This window comes from Cervus elaphus, chromosome 33 (genome assembly GCF_910594005.1).
Source record: "Cervus elaphus chromosome 33, mCerEla1.1, whole genome shotgun sequence".
NCBI classification, from domain to species: domain Eukaryota; kingdom Metazoa; phylum Chordata; class Mammalia; order Artiodactyla; family Cervidae; genus Cervus; species Cervus elaphus.
The window spans coordinates 65,578,872-65,605,731 of record NC_057847.1 but is presented as its reverse complement, the minus strand read 5'-3'; the positions used below and the strand labels follow the sequence as shown (position 1 = coordinate 65,605,731).

The 26,860-nt window shown below is 40.7% G+C and overlaps 1 protein-coding gene across 3 annotated transcripts in view; it reads right to left on the bottom strand.

The window, feature by feature from the left end:
• Nucleotides 1-26,860, bottom strand: part of NCKAP5 (NCK associated protein 5) — a 1,015,164-nt gene that overhangs the window by 339,353 nt on the left and 648,951 nt on the right. For all 3 annotated transcript variants that reach the window (XM_043894066.1, XM_043894065.1, XM_043894067.1), the window contains one exon: nt 18,846-18,933. In XM_043894066.1, coding sequence (XP_043750001.1) covers nt 18,846-18,933 — 88 coding nt within the window. The remainder of the gene's footprint in view (nt 1-18,845; nt 18,934-26,860) is intronic.

Here is a 26,860-nt window from a genome sequence, read left to right as displayed (position 1 = left end):
AGAAAGATGGTAACAATGACCCTATATGTGAGACAGCAAAAGAGACACAGATGTAAAGAATAGACTTTTGGACTCTGTGGGAGAAGGCAAGGGTGGGATGATTTGAGAGAATAGCATTGAATCATGTATGTGAAATAGATCGCCAGTCCAGGTTCGAAGCATGAGACAGGGTGCTCAGGGCTGGTGCCACTGGGATGACCCTGAGGGATGGGATGGGGAGGGAGGGAAGAGGGGGGGTTCAGGATGGGGAACACATGTACACCCATGACTGATTCATGTCAATGTATGGCAAAACCCACTACAATGTTATAAAGTAATTAGCCTCAAATTAAAATAAATAAATTTTAAAAATATGGAATTCACATATGACTACCTGAAAAAAAATAAATGTAGTGCTGGAGAAATGTCTTGAGAGTCTTTTGGACAGCAAGGCGATCAAAGCAGTCAATCCTAAAGGAAATCAACCCTGAATATTTATTGGAAGGACTGATGCTGAATGCCAAGAGCCGACTCACTGGAAAAGACTCTGATGCTGGGAAAGATTGAAGGCAAGAGGAGAAGGGGACGACAGAGGATGAGATTGCTGGATGGCATCACCAACTCAATGGACATGAGTTTGAGCAAATTCCAGGACATAAAGAAGGACAGGAGAGCCTGGGGTGCTGTAGCCTATGGGGTCGCAGTCAGACATGACTTACAACTGAACAACAACATGGAGAAGAAAACTTATCATTCCAAATTCAATAAATAGGTGTTACATGCAGTTTACTAGGTCCCAGTTATAATGTAAGACTCTCGGGGGTTGGAATGTTTTATAAATCACACCCCCATCATCACACCTTGCATAACACAAAAGGCATTCAATAAATGTCCAATGTTGTTGGTGTGATGATGCTGAATAAGGAATGCTGCTGCTGCTGTTGCTGCTAAGTCGCTTCAGTCGTGTCCGACTCTGTGCGACCCCATAGACGGCAGCCCACCAGGCATCCCCGTCCCTGGGATTCTCCAGGCAAGAACACTGGAGTGGGTTGCCATTTCCTTCTCCAATGCATGAAAGTGAAAAGTGAAAGTGAAGTTGCTCAGTCGTGTCTGACTCTTAGCGACCCCATGCCTACCAGGCTCCTCTGTACATGGGATTTTCCAGGTAAGAGTACTGGAGCGGGTGAATAAGGAATGACATCACCCCAATTTACTTCTGATGACATTGTGCTCAAGTTCAATGCTGAACTATCTAAATATTCTTAAGTACTTTCAACAGGTAACTATTTTTAAGCCAGTATTTTGCTAATAGAAACAAGAAGCAATGGACTAATGGAATATTTGCATAATAGGTAAAGCACTACTATAATGATTTCCACTCCAAGAAAATAAGAGTTTGTTTGTTTATCCTTTAAGGGACAGCGCACCACAAGGATCTCACCCAGAAGCCCATATTTTATGCCATGTAACTATCTATCCTAAAGTGCCCTGGGAATTTCTGGAGACTCACATACTCCTAATCAAGATACTCAGTTCCTCCCTGCTTCCTCTTTCCTGGAGTTACCTAAAAGAAAAGCTCTAATGAGGTGCATTAGTTGTACTTTGAAAGTCAGAGATGAATTATCTAGTTAATTCTCTTGGGGGCTCATGTCAGAACAGAGAGTAGCTTCACTTATTTGCACCTAAATGGAACTTTAAGATAAAGCAAGAATATTACACTTTTTTCTAAAAAAATTTACATAATACCTGCTCTCTCTAGTCAGGCAAAACCCAAGGCACAGCATAGGGCCCAATTGTTTGAGGATTTTACGGAGGAAATTTTGCTAGCAATATTGTCCTGGTATGCTTTTTGACATTAAAACTCTTATTTTTATCCCTAACCCCTGAAAGCGGCAGAAAGTTATCACTTGAGGTGCTTCTTTGTCACTGAGTGGGATGTACATCCTGACAAGCTGCTCACAGCCACAGTGGGTGTAGACAGACAAAGAGCTACTCAAAGACACCTGTAACCCTGCCAGATGATTCATCCTGGTAAGAGAGGGAAGGCAATTCAGATAAATTAGCAAAAAATAAGCATGATTCTAAGAGACAATCAGAAAAGTCAGAATACATACACACACACAAAAAGTAATATTAATATAAATGTGAATCAAAAACTCAAGAATAAGCATTTTCTTCATGCAACATATGTACATTTAAAAACTAATGAACCAGACATGTTCTGGTGCCTGAGACAAAGGCCAGAGGTCTCCCAACTTACTCCTACATCCCCGAGATGGTCACCTCAGTACTAAGCCATTTTATATTGCCATAGGGAGGGATGAAACATACAGCTAACTACTGAGCTGATTTCTCATCCCAGGTGTGCCACTCATGGGCAGTGGTGCCTTAGTAAGGCCCCTGGTTATCAGTGACATTGTTCCCTCAGGTGCAAAATGATGTGGCTGGATACTGGAGGTAACTTTCCTCTTTCTGAGCACCTTAGACTTGTTAAATATCCTGTTCATCTCTATACACTGACTGACTTTCATGTGTCACACCACAACTGATTCCTGAGAAAATCAGGAATGACAAAGGCTGGCTGCCCTGTACGTAGCAACATCACAATAAACAGCTGGTAAAAAATGGCCTATGTTCTTGGCTGCCCAAGATGATCCAACCCCTTCCAAGCAGCCCTGGGTCTCCAAGATACCAAGTTACCCCTTTACTGACTCTTCCCATCACTAAAGACACTTGCCCAGAAGCACTGTGGCTGTAGCTCTTGCTACCTGGTCAAGCTGCCCAGTTTTCTCAGCCTCTCAGCCCATCAAACTCAGCTGGCTTTGTGTGCCCACCATGATCTCAGACAACGATAAAAGAGTCAGAAGCAATTATAGTTCAGGTCACTCCGGAAAATCAGCTCCAAGTGGAAGGTTTTGAATTTGTTAGGCTGAGAGAAGTTTGAGGAACTCATTTTGAGGATCAGCCTCTAGGGCCCAGCTGACCACATTCTTGCTGACAAGTTTATACTGTCCCTTCTAGGGCCTGCCTTGCATTACGTCAAGGACAAAGTCTTAGTTTAGTAATTCTCTAAAACTACCTAATCGTTAGAATTTTTAAAAAGGAAAATAAGCCTCAAGCTCAGTTAACAGGCAACACTAATTAGGATGAATTTAGAATCTTGTCTTTTTTTCTTTGTGCTCATGGCCCCTCCTATTTATGCAAAGGAAATAATTTTCCATTTCCAGCAAGGCCTTCCTACCAGCAGTTTTCCTCAACACTTCTGTTTCCTCAGGCATGTCCACTAGTTCTCACTCCATCCAGTTGGGGGTCTCTGAACTGGGCCCAACTGCCCCTATCATTTTCCTGAGTGACTCACTGACCTACCTACCTCTTCCATGCCCTCATGGTCTCCCAAAGTCTCGGCCATTTTTCTGACCCCTCACTGCATCCTCAGCAATGAGCTCACTATCAACCCCTGGACTGAATATGACTGAGGGTAAGGTCCTTAAGATCCCAAGGGGTTAAGTAAATTTTCAAATATTACATAGCTTGTAAGTGGCTCAGTCAGGGTGTGAATCCACACCCTCCAAAGGCTTTAAGCTTACCCATAATCCTCTGATTTCTCTCACCAGAGTGCCCATAATCCTCTGCTCTACTCCACTGGAATCCTCATAACCCTCTGCTATACTTCAGTGGAATACTCACATAATACCCACTCTGCTGTACCTCACCAGAATACCCACAATCCTTTGCTGTCTCTCATCAGAGTACACATAGAACAAAACAACCTTTCCATTTATCTGAATTTTAATGTCTTTTAAGGACCAACTCAGGGCTTCCCAGGTGGTGTAGTGGTAAACGATCTGTGTGCCAATGCAGGAGACACAGGTTCAGTCCCTAGGTTGGGAAGATTCCCTGGAGTAGGAAATGGCAACCCACTCCAGTATTCTTGCTTAGAAAATTCCAAAAAGAGTCAGACACGACTGAGCACGCACACCCGCCCACATTTGAGTAACTCAACTCTTACCTTCCCAAGAAGCTCGATATGCTTCCTAAACATGAGCCAGTAGGTTGGCTACTTTGAGGGACATGCTGGTGATAGGTTAATGAAAACAAGACCCTTGTTGGAAGAACTTTTACCATGATGAACAAGAAAGGAAAAATATACAGCTGAATATAATGCCTTGTAGCACAGTGGTTCTCAACCCAGATCACATTAGAATTGGTCTGTGAAGATTTTAAAAAATCCTCATGCCACACCCTTGACCAATGAAATCAGAATCACTGGGATGGAACCAGGACATCACAAATTTTTTGAACTCTTCAGATGATTACAAGGCACAACCAAACATGAGAACCACTAGTAGAGAATGTAATTAATGCTACCCTGCAAGACTATAGGACTTGGAATAAAAAGACCAAATGTACCATGCCTGACACTGTATGACACTTGTAAGTCAACCACCTCTGCAGAACTCAGTTTCTTCATCTGTAAAGTGTACTTGAACTTTCTGACCTTCCTATTTTGAAAGGTTAATACGAGGATCAAATGAGATGATGTTGTGAAAATGTAAGCTGTATATACTAATTATTACTGTGGAAATTTTGACTACTGATCTCCAGTGTTGATGTTTAAATGCTCTGGAGAGAAGAGGTAATAAAAATTTAAAGAGAAGAAAAAATCCAATAATAGTTGGATTAGAAAAAATTAGACATAATTACTCCAGATGTTCAAGCTGGTTTTAGAAAAGGCAGAGGAACCAGAGATCAAATTGCCAACATCCGCTGGATCATCGAAAAAGCAAGAGAGTTCCAGAAAAACATCTATTTTTGCTTTATTGATTATGCCAAACCTTTGACTGTGTGGATCACAATAAACTGTGGAAAATTCTGAAAGAGATGCGAATACCAGACCACCTGACCTGCCTCTTGAGAAACCTGTATGCAGGTCAGGAAGCAACAGTTAGAACTGGACAAGGAACAAGAGACTGGTTCCAAATAGGAAAAGGAGTACGTCAAGGCTGTATATTGTCAACCTGCTTATTTAACTTTTGTGCAGAGTACATCATGAAAACCTCTGGGCTGGAGGAAGCACAAGCTGGAATCAAGATTGCTGGGAGAAATATCAATAACCTCAGATATGCAGATGCCACCACCCTTATGGCAGAAAGTGAAGAGGAACTAAAGAGCTTCTTGATGAAAGTGAAAGAGGAGAGTGAAAAAGTTGGCATAAAGCTCAACATTCAGAAAACTAAGATCATGGCATCCGGTCCCATCACTTCATGGGAAACAGATGGGGAAACAGTGGAAACAGTGGCTGACTTTATTTTTCTGAGCTCCAAAATCACTGCAGATGGTGATTGCAGCCATGATATTAAAAGACGCTTACTCCTTGGAAGGAAAGTTATGACCAACTTAGACAGCATATTAAAAAGCAGAGACATTACTTTGTCAGCAAAGGTCCGTATAGTCAAGGCTATGATTTTTCCAGTGGTCATGTATGGATGTGAGAGTTGGACTATAAAGAAAGCTGAGCACTGAAGAAATGATGCTTTTGAACTGTTGTGTTGGAGAAGACTCTTGCAGAGTCCCTTGGACTGCAAGGAGATCCAACCAGTCCATCCTAAAGGAGATCAGTCCTGGGTATTCATTGGAAGTTTCATGTTGAAGCTGAAACTCCAATACTTTTGGCCACCTGATGCGAAGAGTTGACTCATTTGAAAAGACCCTGATGCTGGGAAAGATTGAGGGCAGGAGGAGAAGGGGACGACAGAGGATGAGATGGTTGGATGGCATCACTGACTCAATGGACATGGGTTTGGGTAGACTCCAGGAGTTGGTGATGAACAGGGAGGCCTGGTGTGCTGCGGTTCATGGGGTCGCAAAGTCAGACATGACTGAGCGACTGAACTGAACTGAACTGACTCAAGAGAAATACAGCCTAATTCATATCTTAAGGATTATATTTACAGTTATTTTGTAAATGAAATAAAAAATTATTGTTGAAGAACACTTGCAATGGCATTGTTTCCAGATCATCACTTACAATAGAAGCTTACTAATTCAGACTAAGGTATAGACTTGGCTTTAATGGGGAGAAATGAATTTATTCTGCTACATTAATTTAGCATAGACACAAAATTTATCAGGATGCAGTGGTAAACCTACCAAACAGAATGCATTTGAAAAAACATATATTTTGATTGGTTTACAAAACAAAGGAATCATCATGAATTATTTATAAATATTTGCCTGTTTATTTAAACAGGTAAGAGAAGAATATAAGTCATTATGAGATCTGACTTAATATGCTTATTCCAAAATTTCCTTTGAACTTCTCAGTTTGATACCTGGTGCATTTCACAGAAAGTATGCAGTAATGACACTAGGGTAGTAGACCAGACCCACAGCAGGACAGTATCAGCCTGATATTTGGGTTCTAAGAGTATCATGGCAGGAAGACAAAGAGGTTTCACTCTCCTTTGTATGTATACAGCACTTAGCAAAGGAGATGCCAGTTCAATTCCTGGGTTGGGAAGATCCCCTGGAGAAGGGAGAGGCTACCTACTCCAGCATTCTTGGGCTTCGCTGGTGGCTGAGACAGTGAAGAATCTGCCTGCAATGTGGGAGATGTGGTTCAATCCCTGGGTTGGCAAGATCCCCTGGAGGAGAGCATGGCCACCAACTCCAGTACTCTTGCCTGGAGAATCCCAATGGACAGAGGAGCCTGGTGGGTCGCAAGAGTCAGATACGACTGAGCGACTAAGAACAGCACAGCACAGCACTTGGCAAACCATAGAAATGACGGTGCAAATTTGCAAATTGATTTTGCTGACTTTCTTTTGCCTTCTGTACCCCTATGCGGCTTCCTAACACTTCTTTCCCTTGGCACTTCTCTCCATGGTGTAGCCTCAGGCAGACTTAATAAACATAGAGGATTATAAGCTCCTAAATTACTCTAGGAAAATTATTTTCCTGTCTCCTTTCCTTTCATCTCTCAAGCTCCAAGTTTCAGTTTTCTGAGATGAGTTGATAGAGCAAAGCCCATAGATTTAACTGGTTCCCGCTGACATCTGAAGGACCTTCCCTTAAATATTTATCTTCTTGACTCTTTATTTCTTACATAGAATGATATTTTAATGGATGAAATTTCAGAGAAACATATCTGAGTGAGAAAATATTGGTAGATAAGGGTACAGGGATGACAAAACTGCACAATGGGAGAAGATATTAAAAAGGCCAATCATGTCAGGCAACCTGATCCTGGGTTTAGCTCCCCTGAAATGTCCGGACTGCTTCAATGCAGACTGCAGACCCCTGGCCAGACCATCTTCCTCTCAGCCCATATTCAGTGATTCTTCTTCATTGCCATGCTGTGTTGACTTGTGCAGGCAAGATCAATAAGGACAATATAGCTGAAAGGTTACAGTATAAGAGAGATTTCAGCAATAAAAGTTTTTTTTTCCCCTAGCAAGCACTTTCCACTTCTTTCTTTACTATTTTCTAATTCCAACATTGTCCATTTTTCCCTACACATAATTTTATCTCCATTTCATAAAGCATTGATAAGCCAAGCCCTAAAAAACAAGAAAATTTTTGTTTTGTAGCCTCAGGTGAGTTAAGAAAATAGGATCAAAGTTCAAGGATTGGTATCATCATGATTTTGCTCTGTTCAAACTCATCTATTTTCTAAGAGGAAGAAATAACTGATATGACTGGTTGATGATCTGATGTGCCCAAAGTATTAGACAACCCACACACTTATGAAAGGGCAACATCTTTTGATTTCTACCCATACAACCTCCCAACCTGAGACCCCACTTGGGGTTTCCAAAACAAAGTTTGACCCTCTGCTAGGATGAGCTGAGGAAAGCAGCTCACCTATAGGAACAGAAGGTGATTTTTCAGGGCACCATCTTATTCATAGGTTATATTTGTTTTAACAGAGAGTCTGTATTCTGCTTTTACTTGATAAGAGTTCAACTCTGGGTCAAAATATCCAACAGGGAACGTATTTATGCCTGCACATAGAATGTAGGCAGAAATTGAGAATGAGAAAGAAGAGTCAGACCCTATTAAACCAGTAATTTAAAATTCCCAAGGAGAGAAGTAACTACTAAAACTCTGAGTGATATTTGAAACCCCTCTACTTCTTTCAAAGTATTTCATAGACTTTGAAATTACAGAGGTGAACCCTCTCCTTAGTCAGTGTGCTAACAAAGATTGTTTTCAAGACTTCTGGAATTTTGGAAAGTACTTCTGTAGGGTGTGAAGTCATACAGTCATCACATAGAATATTTTCAAAGAGAAAAGGGATATTTTACGAAGGACAATGACTTTGACTATACTGATGATACTTCTTGCCTTTAAGAAATTCTCCCTCCTTTGTCTAAACTTAATATATGAATAGAGCATGTCCCTTAAAATAAAAGTAAAAGAGGAAGGAAGAAAACCACTTCCTCAAGGAACATTTTCAGCCCTTTAAAACTTAACACACAATAAAAATACTCCCTTTATTACCATTACCCACTTCAGCAGCAATTCAAAGTTCACAGCAATTCAGAGAAAAGGCCAAAATTTCTTCAAACAGAATCAAACGCACTTGAGACTTCCTGAGATTACAGGCCATACACATAAATAAAAGCACTCAATAAAAATACTTCCCATTCCACTGTGTGTCAGAATTTTATAAATACCTGTGTAAAGACTTAACTAGTCTCTCAACAGACACTCAGTTGAATTTCAGATCATTTTCCCCCACTGGGGAGGCAATGAAATCAAAATCATTTCCCCCCAGGGGGGAGAATGTACTCACAGAATGTACTCACTGGTGACCTATGGATTTGCATTTGTTTACCACATTTTATTTAGGCAAAAAAAAGAAAAAGAAAGAAACAAACACTTCTGAATAACCAGGATGAATTACAGCAAGCTCTCTGTAGAGTTCTAAAGAGTTCAGATCTCTTAGCTAATTAACTGCCAGGGCACTTACTGAAGTAAGTACTGTGAGTGAAAGAACCGGCAGAACAGACGCAGTACAAGTGCAGGTAACACTCTGAGCTTCATCTCCATCCCCTCCTCTGCAAAATGAGGAAATCGGGGTGGTGGTTTGGATGGGTTTTGAGGTATCTCACTGGTCTCCAACACATCTATGGACCAGAGAAATCAAAATGACCCATCAGACTCATAAATAACCAAAAAAAGACAGACCATTCTAAGTCTGAAGATATAAGAAGTTGCCTGCATAGCTGAATCTAAGGTTTCCTAAGGTGATCCGTATACTCAGCCAGGAAACAGACTGGAACTTTGCTGCTCCTGAGAACCACAAACAGAAGTTTTGTTTTCCATTTACGTATGTTCACAAAAACAAAATGAGATTATGTTAGAAGCTTGGAAATCCACACTTTAAATATAGTAGGAATAGTGTTGCTTTGAAAAGCTTTCTTAGAAAGGAATCTTTTGTGATTATTTAATTTTTCAGCCCTAACTTTTCTTTCCAGTGCACTCAAATTTTATTTGCCTAAAGTACATTTAAGTAATCATAGGGAAAGAAGGTAAAGTTTAAAGCAAGCAAAACAAAACAAAAATCCTATCCCTGATAAGAATAATCATTTACAGACATTTCTCCAAAGAAGAGATCCAGATGGCTAAAAGACACATGAAAAGATGCTCAACATCACTAATTATTAGAGAAATGCAAAATAAAATTACAGTGAGATATCACCTCACACTGGTCAGAACAGACATCATCAAAAAAATCTATAAATTGTAAATGCTGGAGAGGGTGTGGAGAAAAAGGAACCCTCCTACACTGTTGGTGGGAATGTAAATTGGTGAAGCCACTATGGAGAGCAGTATGGAGGTTCCTAAAAAGTAGAGTTACCATATGATCCATTATTCCCACTCCTGGACATATACCTGGAGAAAACCATATTTTGAAAAGATTCATGCACCTCAATGTTCATAGAAGCACTATTCACAATAGCCAAGACACGAAAGCAACCTAAATGTCCATCAAAGATGAATGGATAAAGAAGATGTAGTATGTATATACAATGGCTTGTTACTCAGCCATAAAAAGAAAACCATTTGCAGCAACAAGGAGGGACCTAGCCTAGGGTTACAATACTAAGTGAAGTATGTCAGACAAAGAAAGGCAAATATCACTTATCTGTGGAGTCTTAAAAAAATGGTACAGATGAACTTATATACAAAACAGAAACAGACCCAAAGACATAGAAAAAAATATTATGATTACCAAAAAGAGGAGGGGAGAGATAAATTAAGAGTGTGGGATTAACATATACACATTACTATATATAAAATAGACAATCAGTAATAACTTACTGTATAGCACAGAGAACTATACTCATTATTTTGTAATAATCTATAAGGAAAAAGAATCTGAAAAAGAATATGTGTGTATGCACGCACACACACACACACACACAAAACCTACTCACTTTGCTGTATACCTAAAACTAACACAACATTGTAAATCAACGACACTTCAATTAAAAAATTCTACATTATGAACTAATGTTAACATCTCTGCTAGGCAGGACTTAGGCTTCAACGAGAAAGACCCCAGCCTGTGTCACATGGTTTCTGGGTCCATAAAAGAATCTGGATATGTATTGGATGTTTGACAGATTTTAGAATGACTAGAAAGATTTCCTTTCCCCAAGCATCAGCTGCTTAATCACATCTAATACTACGTTTTAAGGAACTATTTAAGGAAAAAATCATTTTGATTTTCAATTAGGTCATTTAGGATGGAAATAACTGGGTTATCAGACAGTAATGCTTTAAACACAGGCTAAGGGATCAATGACTGAGCTTAGACCATCACTGGAAGAGATGGAGCTGGGCTCAGATGCCACATAGCCCAGGGCTCTTCACAAAGATGTGCAGAGTAATGGGGTGAAGAAAACTGACTGTGGACCCCGTTACAACACTGCGGTGCTCTGCTGGGACGAGGGCACCTCCTGACGAAGCTCCCGCACTCCCCCTGTGTGGCAACCTACTCTGCCTGCCGAGAGGGTGCCAGGTCACTCAAGGGACATAACCTCGGTGACATGTAACTTTGGGCAGGCGGTCTAACAGCTCTGTGCCTCAGTTTCCTCTTTCATAAAATGGAGACATTTTAAATGGTTCCTGTGAAAATTCAGTGAGCTCACACTTGCAAAATGACTGGACTGTGACCTGTACGTAGCTGCTGAGCACGTGTTAGAAGCAGGGGTCGTGGTGCTGTAGGTGATGTGCTTTGTATAGACCAGGTCTCACAGGACTGCACAGAAGCATCAAAATCTCAGTTCTAAGAGCAAGAAAAAACACACAAAATCATTTTTCTGTGCTGAGGGTTGTGGCCCTGAGTCTAGAACATGTTTTACTTAAGCTGCATTAAAAGAATATATATATAAGCCATTATTTACGGATTAAGAAACTGCTCATTAAAGTTGAACTCTCGTCTTCTTTTGAAACATCTGTCCGTACTGTTTACATTCTGAGTCACCTGAATCTGCTGCAGCGGGACTGTGACTGCTGCCTTTAGACCAGACAGGCTCTTCGGTCAGTTTGCCACAGTGTCCATCCCTATTGCCCTTTGACAATAAACCAGGTGTATGATGCTACTGTGGTTTTTAAAACCAAGGCTTTTTTGCCTTTGAATAACAAATACCACATCTTTCTGTACCTATTTCTTTATCAAAAGTGGGAAAATAGTCTGTAACCCCCCAGAGGACACACAATTGTTCTCATACCTAGCCCATTTTAAACATTTGTATTATTTGGCAACTGTAGGTTTTTGGGTTTGTGATTATTAACCTAGTCCTAAACCTCTTCATTCACTCACACACACACACAAACACACACAATCTGAGGTCAAAAGTCATGTTAGTGGCAGAAGCTGTACCCACATGCAGGTCCCTTTCCATCCCTCATTTCTGTTTCCACTTACCTGTCCACTTTTTTCTTTCTAAATAAATGAGCTAACGTGGGTCCAATTCATGTTCCATAGAGAGAAGCAGAGACAAGAAGAAATCTATCAGCTACAACAAAGCAACACAAAAGGTAGCTACAGACACAAGAGGACTCTAATGGGTAATGTATCATCAGGATTAAGATTCTCTGTATCTTAGGTTGCCTAGGTTGAAATATTTTGACAGATGAAGCTGAAGGAGTAATGTCCTCTCAACAAACTGCTCCATTTCATTTATGCTTAATTGCCCTTGCTCATATTGAATCATGAATGTTTTATCTAATATGCTTCCTAACTACTCAACTAAATGAAATGGTTACAGAGGTTTCAGGAATACACTGTATGACACAGAAGAAACCCCCAAATGCCTAGGAAAAAATGAGTTAGAGAAAGAAATGGAAGAGGAGAGAAACAGCAGATGTTTCTCCTTTTCAGCCTCCTTTACAGAAAATCCTTTGAAGTCTTTTATTTTCCTGTAATGAAAGGAATCTGTCCGAGGTGCTAGGCATGTCACTTTCCCTCCGTATATTGATAATATTTCTCTCACTCATGGGCTTGTCTCTCCCACAAAAGAAATGTCAGGTACAAATATCATATGGCTTGTTAATTGATTTCACTTTCCTTTCACTGATTTTCCGTATTTTGAGACAAGGATTCTGTGAGCAGGGAAGTCTGTGTCTGCTCCCTTCCGCACCATCTGATTACCTCACTTCTCAGTGTCATTCTATGCATCTCACTTAGGCAAGCCTGAGATTTCTTTCTAGTTCTACCACTTAGCATTTACCAGAGTTCAATCAGGCTTCTTTGAGACTCATCCTTAAAAATGAGCAGGATAATATCTACTTTAGAGACTGCTGAAACGAACAAATGAGACCCATTCTGTGTAAGCACTTTGACAACTGTAAAAGCACCGAACGCATGTGTCCTGACAGTCACAGTTGTATTAAAATACCAGAGATGTAAGATGCTCTGTGAAAGGCAGGCTGTGGTGCGCATGACTCTTGAGTCCATGACCTCAGAGGCTGAAGGGAAAGGGAAATCGATTATTGAAAAGAAGGCAGGAGCAGAGTCTCCAGGGAGAGCAGAGCAGGAGGTGTGGCGGCATCTTCCTTTGTGCTCCCAGAACTCAAGCAGGCTGCTCTCTAGGCCCCTATCACAGTGTGGCACACATTCAATTATCTGCCTTTCCTCCCTAGTCTCCAGCATCCTGTAAGCTGAGCTTTCCAAGAGAAGGCATCTTTCTATCTCCAGCACTTAGCTTGGTGTCAGCTAGGTACCTCCAGCCTGCTAGATTAATGTGCTATTTAATGTAGTAGACAGAATAATGTTCCCTCACTTAAATGTCCACTTTCTACCAAGCCTCAAAACCTGTGAATGTGCTTCCTTTACCTTCTATGGCAAAAGAGACTTTGCAGATGTGATTAAATTAAATATCTGGAGATGGGGGATTACCCTGGATTATGGGAATGGGCCAAAAAAGAAGACATGACAATGGAACCAGAGTTTGCAGTGATGTACTCTGAAGATGGAGGAAAAGGCCAAAAGCCAAAGAATGCTAGAACCTGGAAAAAACAAGGAGATAATTCTGTCCTGAAACCTCCAGAAAGAATGTAGCCCTGCTGCTATTGTGATTTTAGACTCTGACCTCCAGAATTATAAGACAATACATTTGTGCAGTTTTAAGCCATTAAGTTTGCTACAACAGGAAACAATAAACATAGTTTCATAAGTAAACAACTAATTTATATGAATGTAGGAGCAAGTAAATGAATGAATGAATAGAGCTTTAGGTGGACAGTGGAAAGGCCTAGGTTCAAGTCCCATTTAGCAGAGTAACTTGGGTTCCACGATTTCATCCCTCCAGAATTTACCTGCATAAGGAGTTAAGGCCAAGGAGTCAGGCCAACTAGGGTTCAAATACCTTCTAAGCTACTTCCAGCTGCATTTTGGGGCAAGAGCTCATCTCCGGGAGCCTATGTTCTCGTCTGTAAGGTGGGGATAATGATAGTACTTCCTGCACGGTTGTTGTGGGGACTAAGCTACAATCCAGTCCACAGTCAATGGGACCCTGAACTAGGTATATTTTAAACTGTGATCACATAAAAATGCTATTTATGTCAGTTGATGCTCAAACCTTGAAATTATGCATATTCTCCAAATTAAAAAAAAGAAAGTCAGGAAGTGTATGGTGACAAAGGTGGTGAAACCACTGATAGCCACAGGCAGGTTTGTGTTAGCTGCTGAACAAAACCAACTACTGACTTTCCAGCAGGTCTAGGTGAAATTATACAAGCTCTAAATGATACAAGTAACCAACTCTGAGAAGTCTTCAGGAACATGCCCCTTGAACAAACTAGGACCACCTTTCAAAGCATGCCAGCAATTAGCAGGGGACTGGAACCTAGAAAGCTATTACGCTACTGTTACTATATTAACTCGAAGGTAAAAGCTTCAAGACAAACACTCCCACAATGGAAAATAAAACCCACTTCGGCCTTCCTGTGGACCTCAACTCTGCATGGGCCTCTGGTTCATGTCAGAGAAATCTTACTGCTGGAAAATTTGAGTCAGGCGTGCCAATAACCCTTCATATTATAAAACAATAAATTTCCCAGCTCTTACCCCAAAGACTATGACCTCAGATAGTGTTAACTATGCAGTCCACTGGCTTCATCACATACAACTTGCACAACTGGTTTTACTACTATTCCCATATTTAGAACACTGTGATGACTGAGGTGACAGGGACCTCCCCGGGACTCTCTGTTCTCATGTCCTGAGTCCCCAGAGGACAAAGTTGTGCCTAATTCACAATAAAAACTCAATAAATAACTTTTCAATTTATAAATGACCTCTATGGTTCATAACCCAAATTCCTCTCCCATTTTCCTGATAATGAACCTAAGGCCAATGAGACCAGTAGCTGAAAAATCCCTTCTGTGGAGCATGAATTTCATGTTAGAAACTGTCTCCTCTCTAGAGAGAAGAATTGACTTCCCAAATCTAACAGACTGGACTATTAAGAGGAAAGAGGTTTTTTGTTGTTTGGTTGTTTTTTTTTTTTTTGGAGTTTGGAGTTTGGAGTAGATAAATGTTTATTGTAGGGCAATGCAAGGAGATGGGTGCTCAGTCGTCTCTGACACTTTCACCCCACAGACTGTGGCTCGCTAGGCTCCTCTGTCCATGATGATTCTCCAGGTAGGAATACTGCAGTGGGTTGCCATGCCCTCCTCCAGGGGATCTTCCCAACTCAGGTGTTGAACCCAGGTCTCCCGCATTGCAGGCAGATTCTTTACCAGCTGAGCTACCTGCCTTAAAAATCCCAAATTCCCACAAAGCTTTCAACAAAGCCCTTTTCTAGGGAAGGTGAGGGAGGGGTGTGGTTAGTTGTTGCAAACTTCTTGGTGTCAGAACCTTTGTTCTTGAGGTCAGGTCATGGTCAGGTAATGATGTTCCCGTAAACTTCTACCAAATAAAATTATTCCCTGTTCTGACAAGAACAGGCAAGGACCTAAGGCACAACTTTCACCCTCCAAGGTCCAGGTCCTGGCTGAGAGGAGACGGATCTCAGCTGGCAGTCCCCTAGGGCCATGCACCCAGACCCTGCCCAGCTGTTGTTGCTGAGGGAGCCAGGCATTCAGGGCCCAACTGGTCCTCAGGCTCCCCAGATGGCACAGGCCAGGTACCAAAGGCCAAGATCCAGGCAGACTCCCACTGCTATTAGGTTACAGAGGTGGGGATGGGGGAGAGATTTAACACCAACTCAAGGGCGGGAGAGCCTTGGCCAGAGCTCTGGGGCCCTGCAGGACGCAACCCCCAGCCTGTTCCCTGTGCTTCGCCTCCTCCCCTGCTCACCTGCCGGCCTGAGGCCTCTTACCTCACTCTCCTCCTAAGGACAGCCCTCCATTGACTATTGGCTGAATGGGCCTGGGCATTCTCCTTAAAATTGAGAAGCATCAACGAAAAGGGGGGGAATTGTAACAAAGTGGGGCAACGCACAGCCCTTAGCAGGCAGCCACTGTTGGGTGCCATTACCACACAACACATGACCAGGCGATGGTTACCAGTTACCCCGAGACCACCAAGGCCGGAAGGTCACAGCGAGGTGAGCGGGCCCACTCCGCCATTTGTCGGCGCCACAGTGGGCCCCTCCTCCAAGCAGCAACTCTCAAAGAGGAAACAGCTTTTAAAACACATTTTTAGAAGTCTCTGTTTTTCTAAGAAGCTTCTGGTTTCATAAAATGAATTCTGATGGTAAGTGTCCACACCACAGATTTGGCTAATAAGTGGTAAAGAGATAAGCAAAGAATGATTAATAGAAAATAAGAACCTGGGTGAAACAGCCCCAATGAGGACACGGGAAGAAGCACAGAAGGGATGCTGAGTCACTTAGTTCTAACTGAAGCCAGGTGTTACCGTGAGGGCAGAGGTGTTACCAGGGGGCAGAGAATATGCTTCTTTAAGGTTAAACAGAACCATTTAATACAGAGTCAATCTGATTTTTTTTTTTTTACTTATACTTCAATTTTCTGCCAAAGAAGATATTACTACCTAGGAAAGATTCAGACTTAGAAGCACTTAAAACCTTATCCTAACTGCAGGCGACCACATACCAGGAAAAGCTGGGCATGCCTTCCCCACATGAAGATGACCTCAAGAAGAATCTAAACCTTTCCCGTAGAAATAGATTTCAGTGGTTTTTCTACTGTCTTTATGGAGCTAACTTTAATCTCCTCTGAATTAACTTAAGTCAACACCTCGCATTGTTTTCGCTGGAGATGGAGAACAGTTGTCTCCGGTGTCAAATTGTAGCCCTGTAGATGTCTCAAGAGTCAATGATTAAGGACACAGACTTAGCGACTTTCCCAGTAGCTCAGCTGTAAAGAAACAGCCTGTAAGTGGCAAAGAAATGGTAGATTTGATCCCTGAGTCAGAAAGATGCCCTGGAGAAGGAACAGCAAACTCACTCCAGTATTCTTGCCTGGAAAATACCAGGCACAGAGGGCTGGGGGGCTCCAGCCCATCGGGTCACAAAGAGTCAGACATTACTTAGAGACTAAACACACACATAGACTTCTTAAGGCTAACTCTACCTAGATTTCTTAATTTTATATGATACTGTGACTTTTATTATCAGATTCCTGTCAATATTGTCATCATAAATTGGGTTGCAGAGCCCAGAACCTGTGAATTCAGGGAAGCTAGTGTGAAATGACCTTTACCAGCTGTGTTCCTTTCTTTGCCTCTCCAAACCCACTGCTTTCTTAGCTAGCGAAAACCTGGGGTCGCCCAGTGATCACCTTAAACTTTGACCCATTCCTTTGACTTTTTTAGCTTTTTAAAGCTCTCTATGCATAGTTGTGCAATGGATATTGGGTGTTTCTTTGTGATTTTAAGGGCTTTTCAATAAAAGTCTTCCATTGATCTAGACAGAATGCCTGGGCCTCTTTCTGCTGTCAGAGTTTTCTCATCTGTGTGACCAACTTGGGTCATGCTCAGATTAGATGCCCAGCTTCCTGGCCTGGTCACCTTGCTTGTGTTTTTTGTTTTATTTTAAAGATTTATTTCTTTTTGGCTATGCTGGGTCTTCATTGCTGTGCATTGGCTTTCTCTAATTGTGGAGAGTAGGGCCTACTCTCTCGGAGAAGACAATGGCACCCCATTCCAGTACTCTTGCCTCGAAAATCCCATGGACGGAGGAGTCTGGTAGGCTGCAGTCCATGGGGTTGCTGAGAGTCGGACACGACTGACTTTCACTTTTCACTTTCGTGCATTGGAGAAGGAAATGGCAACCCACTCCAGTGTTCTTGCCTGGAGAATCCCAGGGGCGGGGGCTGCCGTCTATGGGGTCGCACGGAGTCGGACACGACTGAAGCGACCTCGCGGCAGCAGCGGCAGGGCCTACTCTCCAGTTGCCGTGCGAGGGCTTCTCATTGAGGTGGTTTCTCTTGTTGTAGAGCACTGGCTTTAGGCACTCAAGTTTCAGGAGTTGTGGTGCGTGGGCTCAGTAGCTGTATCTCGTAGGCTCCAGAGCTCTAGGTTCAGTAGATGGGGCGCAGGGGTATGGTTGCCATGCAGCATGTGGGGTTTTTCTAGAAGCAGGGATCAAATCCATGTCTCCTACATTGGCAGGTGGCTTCTTAACCAATGGACCACCAGGAAAGCCCCTCATTTTACTAGTGCTAAAGCACCGGGGGATAAGGGTTATCAAAAGGCGACACTTGTTAGTCTATTGACCACTGACCCTCTTTGGATGTCTACAGACTTCACGTGGCCTGAGGCGCAAGGCCACACGCCTAAGCGGAGCAGACAGGCATAACCTCCAGCAGATCTTCAGCATCCTGGGATCGTCTTCCTCTCCCGGAGCCTGTCGTGCACACTCACACCACTGCCCCTTTACACAGGCTTCCCTCTGCCTGGGATGTTCTTTCTCTTGTTTCTCTGTTCCTCAGCCCCACCTCATGTGTGAGAGCACTGAGAAGCATTCCATTCTTTCTCTTGTTTCTCTACTCCTCAGGCCCACCTCATGTGTGAGAGCCCTGAGAAGCATTCCTTACCTCCCTGAACAGAAAGAAGTACTCCCTCCCCTTTGTTCCCAGATACCTCTTTTACAGCCCCGGTTAGAATTCTGCAATACTTCTGTAGGTCTCTCTGCATCACTATAAACTTACTTTTTGCACTCTCATACAACTAAATCTATGATTCTTTTTCACAAAGTACAAGAAATGAAAGAAGGAAGTAAACGTGTACAGGATTCCTCAAACAGAGGTAACTGGGGTGGCTCTCAGCACTGGGGTCAGACCATCCTTTCTTATTTATCTCCAGGTTAGGGTGGACAGAGATAGAGAAATCTGAGCAAAACAAGCTGACCGGTTCCCAGCCAAGAGTAAGACGTGTGGTGTACCTGATAGACCATTATATTAACAGTTTCTTCTTTTTTCTGTTCTGGAGGTCCTTGACTCTGTAGTAGATTTCGTACTGTTTCTTCCATCCTGAAAAATGAACAAACAAAAATAAATAGATAGATAGATAATAAATAATTTAAGAAATGTTTCCTATTAACATGGGTTTTATTCAGTAAGTAGAAATCACTCTTCAGCAAATGATTCCCTAAGCTTAAAGCCTAGAAATCTCTTTTCTCTCCTCTCTCCTTCACCCCCTGTATTAAGAGTCTGTCCTAAGTCCTCTACGATCATTTTGCGGAATGACCCGGGCTTCTCTCTCTTTCTGTTTACCATTCAGGTCTCTATCCTTGGACTCTCATGTCTGTGCTCATGCAAACATCTTCCAACATCCCTCTTCACTTTCAATTTGACACAATGTCACTCCAGTAATCTTTCTGAAATACTGTTTTGATTTTCTAAAAATAAGTTTTCAAAGTCAGCAAATCCTACATGAATGCATCTTCACCATTAATATACTGTTACATCTTTCCATGATCTTTCTATGTCAGCACACAAAGATCTACTTTACTCTTTTCAACTACTTCCTAATATTTCATAATGTGAATGTACCATAAAATTTTTAAACATTCCTCTGCTGATGGAATTTAAATTGCTTCAAAATTTTTGCTATTTCAATTAATAAATATCTTCACAAATATATCTTAATGCACATTTATGAATATTTCTATGGGTCACATTATACCATATATTGTATGCCATAATCTTATTAAGTACCCACGTCAAAGTACCCCTTCCCAATACTTCCCCCCTCAAGCCCAAAAGAGAAGAGTAAAACACACACACTCATTTCCATTTCCAGACATTGTCTCAAGCTGCTACTACTTTCTGGAATGCCAACAGCCTTTCCTCTTCTCATGGGCCATCCATCTTTCAAAATCCACCTCAAGTTTTACTTCCTAAGAGATTTCTTATTAGTACCCTACTTCTGTGAATTCTTACAACCCTATACTTATTCTTTCATTTAAAAATCCTCAAAGATTTCATGTATGCATGCTTTATCCTCTGAAGTAAATTACAATATTTTGTATAGAACCATGTCATATATTCTTAATTTATCCTTCAATTCTGGGTAAAGTAAACACTCCGAAGACATTATTATGCGAATCTCTGGTTGATTCATTTTTTAAAAAAATATTAAATGCTTACTCTAACAAGCAATGAAAATGTATATTCAGACTGTATTCAAATGGCCTTGTCCTTGGGACTTATTTGTGAGGATTCATGGACCAGAATTCTGAGAGCAGGCTGCCCGAATGGAACGCACTGAACACAGTGCTCTTGTGCCCAGATCCTGAGTCGGTTCTTTTCAAGTCCCATCCTGAAGCATGTATTCTAGAGACTCAGTATGATCCTAGCTCAGAAGAGTTGTAGGGAGAAGTAGACAAAGCCCTCTCTCTCACTCGAGCATCTATCTAGCAAGACAAATTAGGGGCCGTAGGGGTCTATGAATTCCTGGAAGTGGCAAGACCCTTACAGTAACCAAGGTAAGTGTAGTTCAGAAAGCCAGCTTCTCATATGGTACATCATTACTTAGCAGCAGAGAAAAGACACTGCAGATGAACTGGGCTAAGGCAAACCTGTGTGATAATTGGGAAAATTCTGCCTTCTCAGGGAGTGGAACCATTATCCTTTCAGGATTTGGAGAAGATGACGGACACTGATTACGAGTGTGCAGAGAATGATTTTTTTGAACATTTACACAAGCCACCTCTTCGTGAATCCATCCAGGAAAACAAAATATGTTCCCAATAGTTTCACATATCTCATTTTATTAATGGTGATTAAGTAGTACTTTAAAATTGTCAAAGAACTCTCTCATCTATTAATCATCATAATGCACTTTTAGCTCAGTAGGTAGAGTCTGCCTGCAATGCAGGAGATGCAAGTTTGATCCCTGGGCTGGAAAGATCCCCTGAAGGAGGATATAGCAACCACTCCAGTATTCTTGCCTGGAGAATCTCATGGACAGGGAAGCCTTAGTACTGTAGCCTTAGGCTACAGTACACGGGATCACAAAGAGTCAGATACGAATGAGCATATGGCAGTCGCAATGCACTTTTTAAAATATCATTGTATCTCTGTAGTAGATGATAAAGCTGAGGCCCAGAAAGGTTAAGTGGCTTACTTACACAATCATGGTTAGTTGGATAGGGAGCTAGGATTAAACTATTTTCATGACTGTAAAAACAGCATCCTTTTTCCACTAGGCTTTATTTACATTCAAGGAAATGATTTTAAATGAACAGGAGTCTTAACTGCTAATTAGGAGTTATATTTGTGAACACTTATTAGCTGCTAAACCCAAGAAAGCAAAAATATTATTCCTGACCTGAGGAGAGGTTAGAAAGGCCTGGTAGAAAAGACAAAGTAAGTTCAGGAGAAAAGAACAGGTGTGAAGAAGCTACAAATTCTGAAATAATAAGTGATGAAAGCCAATTTTTTTAATACTTCCTAATTTCATTTTATAGAAACAGAAACAACCTCTTTAAGGTAGAAGATTTTCCATGATATTTGCTAAATCTATCATAAACAAGAAAAGTAGGGATTTCATTGGTGGCTCAGTGGCTAAGACCGAGTTCCCAAAGCAGGGAGCCTGAGTTTAATCCCTGGTATGGGAACTAGATCCCACATGCTGCAGCTGAAAGAAACTGCACGCTACAAGGAAGACTGAAAATCCTACATAATGCAAATAAGACACAGCATAGCAAAATAAATAAATACAAATATTTTAAATAGGAAAAAAGAGAAGGGTAATGATAATGTTAATAACTTGCCCAAGATCACTCAGCAGGGACTAGACTCTCATCTCCTAAATATTAATCTACTCTTTTCCTACCTTCGCAAAGAGACTGAAAGTCTTTCTCATGTCAATCCTTACTTTAATCATGTATATACAAATTTGGCTTAATTATGGCCCAATAGGTAAAACTCAGTTAAAATAAAGTCTTGTCTCTGTCATCAATAAATTAGAATACAATTCTGTTTCAGTGCATATCTTGCTGCTATCTCTTCTGTGTAATTAAAAGTTCTATGCACGAGTTGCTGGATCAAAAAGAAAAACATTTATTCACCTTCTCCCCTTTCTTCTTGCTTCACAGTTTAAAAATTAAGAAAGAAAAAAGAGGGTGTGGACAGAGAATTGTTAAAATAGAATCCCAAGCAGCCTAGACCCAGAGTAACACTGTGAACACTTTTCTGGCACAAATTCATGATTAATTAAAACCAGTTATATATCCAAGCTACAGCCTGGAACAGAGTTGTAGGGACTCAGCTCAACTCTTGATAAAAAAAAAAAAATTAAGTTGTCTCATCTTTTCACAACTTTTATGAATCTGGTGACAGAGAAATATTTTGAACTTTATAAGAATATACCATTATTTACTCCCTAATGACATTTTTAAAAAAGATTATCATTTAGTAAACTCCCTTATTTTAAAAATCAAAGACTGTGAAGCACCATCCATTGTAGTGTGATGTCCAGTGACACTTTATTTTGTTTTATTATTTTGATAGCTGGTGTATGAGTTTAGTCTACACACAGAACAACTACACCATCCGCTTCCCAAATGTGAACTAAAAATAATCCAATTCTTTTCTCCAGGTCAGGCATGGGCAGAGTTTTCTTGCTTGTAAGTTGCTGATTTGTTGAACGTATCATTAAACACTAACCTTAATTAATATCTTCTAGTTCTGATTTTTTCCCCACTTTTGTCTAACCTGAGTCGGACACAACTGAGCAACTGAACTGAACTGTCTAACCTGAGATTAAATCCTTTCATCATCTGAGTATGGGTCAAGTAACTATCATAACTAAAAACTGCCTAGGCTAAAATTATACTTGGTGAGATGCAATAAATTTTAATATTTATTAAGTGAACTATTTTTTAAAAGTTAAGTCCTATACACATCAGACAAATAAACTAAATTCATATGCAAACAGTATATTTTAGATAACATAGATAAAAATGTAAGAACTGTATTTAATTAAAAACAGATTCCATGTTTTATGATATATATCATTTAATTACCACCACCACTATAGTACTTTCTCTAGCAGAAGAAACAAAGGTTTTGCTTAAAAGGGGCACAAACTTAAAGTTAGAAAAAAAGGACATTAAAAAAGAATTCATGAGAATAACGATTCAAAACCACCTAAGAGCTGGATCAGTGAGAATTTGAAATAAAATCTCCCTGTGCCCAGGGACCCACCTTTGTCACAGAATCCCTTTTAAAGAGCACATGACTAGGGAATTGTCAGTGGATCTGCACCCATGTCTTACAGAGACAGTTTCCCTGCACAACAAAAGAAGATTCTTCTGGAAGTAAATGTTCAAAGATAATAGTTTCCTGAATCTCTTCAAGGCAGGAAACAACCTAATAATGTCACAATTAGAGAATATGATTTGAGCCCTAAAGGACTTCATTCATTCAATAATGAAAGGATTATTAGAAAACAGGATCCAAGGGCACTCTGGGAGCAATTTATTCTAACAGCAGGTAAAGGAAAGTGAACTCGTCCACGCTTCTTTCTTCCTCCCCAAATCCTGCCCTCTCTTTTGCCTAATGACACTCTGGGAACTGATCAGACCATTAGACTGAAGTGTTCTTTTGTGACTCTTGTGATCAAATATTCAGTTTAGTATGTCACTTTTGACAGAAATGGAACAAAATGAACACAAAAACAAGAAGTCACTCTCCCCAAATCAAATTAGTAACTCATAAGGCTCTTTGAACCAAAAGCTGATCATGCTTTTTGTTTTTAAGAAATATACTTTAACTTGTGTATTTGCTGATGAGTCACATAAAATAATAATGAAATCACTAATGCAATTTTTCAATAGTCCCTCATATTTTCTTATGTGAGAGGCTTCAAGATCATAACCCACCCACTTCTGCTAAAATGCATGCCATATTCTCTTCATCTACACTGTGCAGTTTGTCGAGAGCTGCTGCTGTGACTTGCAAATTGCTTCTCCTTGTGTTTTACTGTATTTGACTCCCAATCCTCTCATTTTGAGAAACTGTATCAGTTTAAGCAAGGAGACCTCCATGACTGAATTTCATTTTAAGACAAGAAGAAAGGGACTGTGGTTCAAACAGGAAGAAGGCTGAAGGACCTGGGGCAGGGCAGCATCTCTCCTTCTCCTGGAGCCTCCTCCTTATGAAATCATGCCACATGACCCCATTTGGAGACCAGCAACCATCCTGCAAGGTCAAAGACCATAAGGGGACAAGCATCCTTCTCACATCTGCTAGAGAAAAGAAAAATGCTTACAAGAAAGTCTTTCATTGGATGCCTATTAGCAGGGTTAAAAATTTTAAGCATACTACCACTGGGGTATTTAGACAAAATACAATTCATTTATTTTGTATATAACCAAACGTCTTTTTCATGAGCCCCCACATGCTGACTAGCATTAACTTTTGTCTCAAATCTTACTTTAAACCCCAGACCTAGTCTAACATGATGGATTCTTAAAAAATTTTTTAAATCCATTGAGAAGCAAGTGTCCATCAACAAGAGAATATATAAACAACTGTGTGACAGGCATATCTCAATTAGATAGTTTCTGGGTTCAGTTATAGACCACTGCAATAAAGTAAATATCACAATAAAAAAGTCTCACAAATGGTTTCCTATTGCATATAAAAGTTATGTTTATTCTACACTGTAGCCTATTAAATGTACAGTAGCACTCTATCTACAAAACCAGTACACCTTAATTAAAAATACTTTATTACTAACAAAAAAAGCTATCAGCTGATCATGCAGGATTGACACAAAGCTTCAAAATGCAGAATTTGGGAAGTATTATACAAAAGACTGAGGCACAATACAACAAAGTATGCCTGTATATTTCCTACATTGGAAGACTATTCAGCAATCAAAGGGAATAAGCTGATACGTGCAGTGTGGAAGACTCTCAAAAACATTAGGGTGAGGGAAAGAAGGCACACACAAAAGACTAAATACTACATGACTTCATTTATATGTAACTTTAGTACAGGGAAAATTAATTTATGATGTAAAACTTAACAATAGTGATTGTCAAGAGAGGGTGGGGGGAGGGGGCAAGGACTGACTGGTAAGGAACACAAGGAACTTCCTGGGATGATGCTAATGTTCTCTCTCTCTCTAGGGGTTTCGATGGATTGCACAAATAGAAGCATTCGTTGGAATTCATCCAATGCTACGTTTAAGATTTGTGTATATCATTGTACATAAATTTTACCCTGAAACAAAAAAGTACAGAATAAACAAATATGGAACTCTAATTAGCAATATACATGCCCATATCTACATAATTTGGACCAAAATATATCAATGCCTGGAATATACTATGAAATGCTTTAATGATTAGATGATGGATGGAGAGAGAGATGGGTAAATGGCTAGATATGTACTAGAGGAAGTACAGTAAAAGTGAATGGTAGAATCTAGCTGGTGGGTTTATAGTGTTTGCTATAAAATACATTCAAGTTTTTCTGTAATTAAATTTTTTCATAATAAATTATTCACAAAGTTTTGTTTTTAAAGGTAGACCATTTATCACTTGGATGGAAATGTAAAAGAGAAGCAACTGCTTTTCTTCCACAAATGGTTGCTAGGTGTATGCAGGTCTGGCTGTGTGGATCTCAATCTTTACAGAGAAAGGAGATTGGGGTGTGGTGTCACCTTACACCTGGAGAGAAGTCACTTGTCTTCAGATTTGTTGCTGGTCCTTCTGCTTCTATGTGTGAAGGTCCTGAAGCTATTCCCAGTCTGTCTGTTCTGTTTGATTAGAGCCTGGAGGTCTCTATGGCACTCTGACCTTCACGTAGCTTCTGCCTGCGACACTATTCTGAATCTTGGCCACTTTCAAAAGTGAATGTTCTGACCTGGTGGTTTGTCTCCAGAACTGCTGCAGGAGTGCCCTTGATCTGCTGCAGTAGGCCCAGTGGGTCTCCAGGCAGCCTTGAAACCACACAGAATCTGAAGAAAGCCTGGAAAGGTAAGGCCCAGGATCTCCTTTGTACCTGAGCCTAGTGGACCACTGTCCTTTCTTCACACTCTGAGCTCCTCTCCATCATAACCTCATAGCATCTTATTAATGAGCTCTGAGTTCCTTAAGTTCAGCGACTGTCTTATTTATCTCTGACAACTAAGCATAGCTAGTATTGCTGAGTCACTGTTCAATAAGTTTTTTTAAGTGAGTGAACAAATGAATCTAAGAGTTTTTTCCCTCATTTGTTCCCTGGCTCCTTAAGACTGTCATTGCCCTGCAGACCTATATGTAGATCCAACTGGTCAGAGAGAAGTCATAACAAGTGAGAGGTACCAGCAAGACTAAAGGGGCTGTGACTCATGGGGCTAAGATGCAGGGCTCCTGGTCATTGGTAAAACAAACCGAACATCTCCCGGAAATAACTCCCTGCTCTTTCTGTCATATTTAACATGCAGTCCACAGTTCACATGCTTCATCTGCAACTAATTAGCTTAGATAGTTAGGATATTATCCTAATGAGGCCAGGGTTCACGATTCAGTCCCTAGCCTGGACACCCTTTACCACCTGGCCGACGAATCTCTGCTAAGAAAGACCAGTGTCCCGCTGCTAAAGGAGAAAGGATCGGAGAATTATATTAATGAAGAACATATTTTGAATGGTCTCCCAAATTGTTTGCAAATCATTTGCTTTTAAATTTCTTTTTCCCATTCTACTTCCATTGCTTTCCTCAACAACCCACCCTACCTCTCCGTTTTAATTGCAGTGAAAAGCTTTCCTCAATTTCAGGAGTGAGAGGAAGAGCTGACTAATTTTCAGTTTCAAGATGAAACTGTTCATGTGGAAACTTTGCTGGTTTAGAACTGGGTTCTGCCCAAGTGCACCAACTTGTTTCCTTACCAAATAAGCTTCCTCACTTAGAAGCTAGCACATCTAAGCATGTAAGCAGGGACAATCCCCAGGTCGGCTG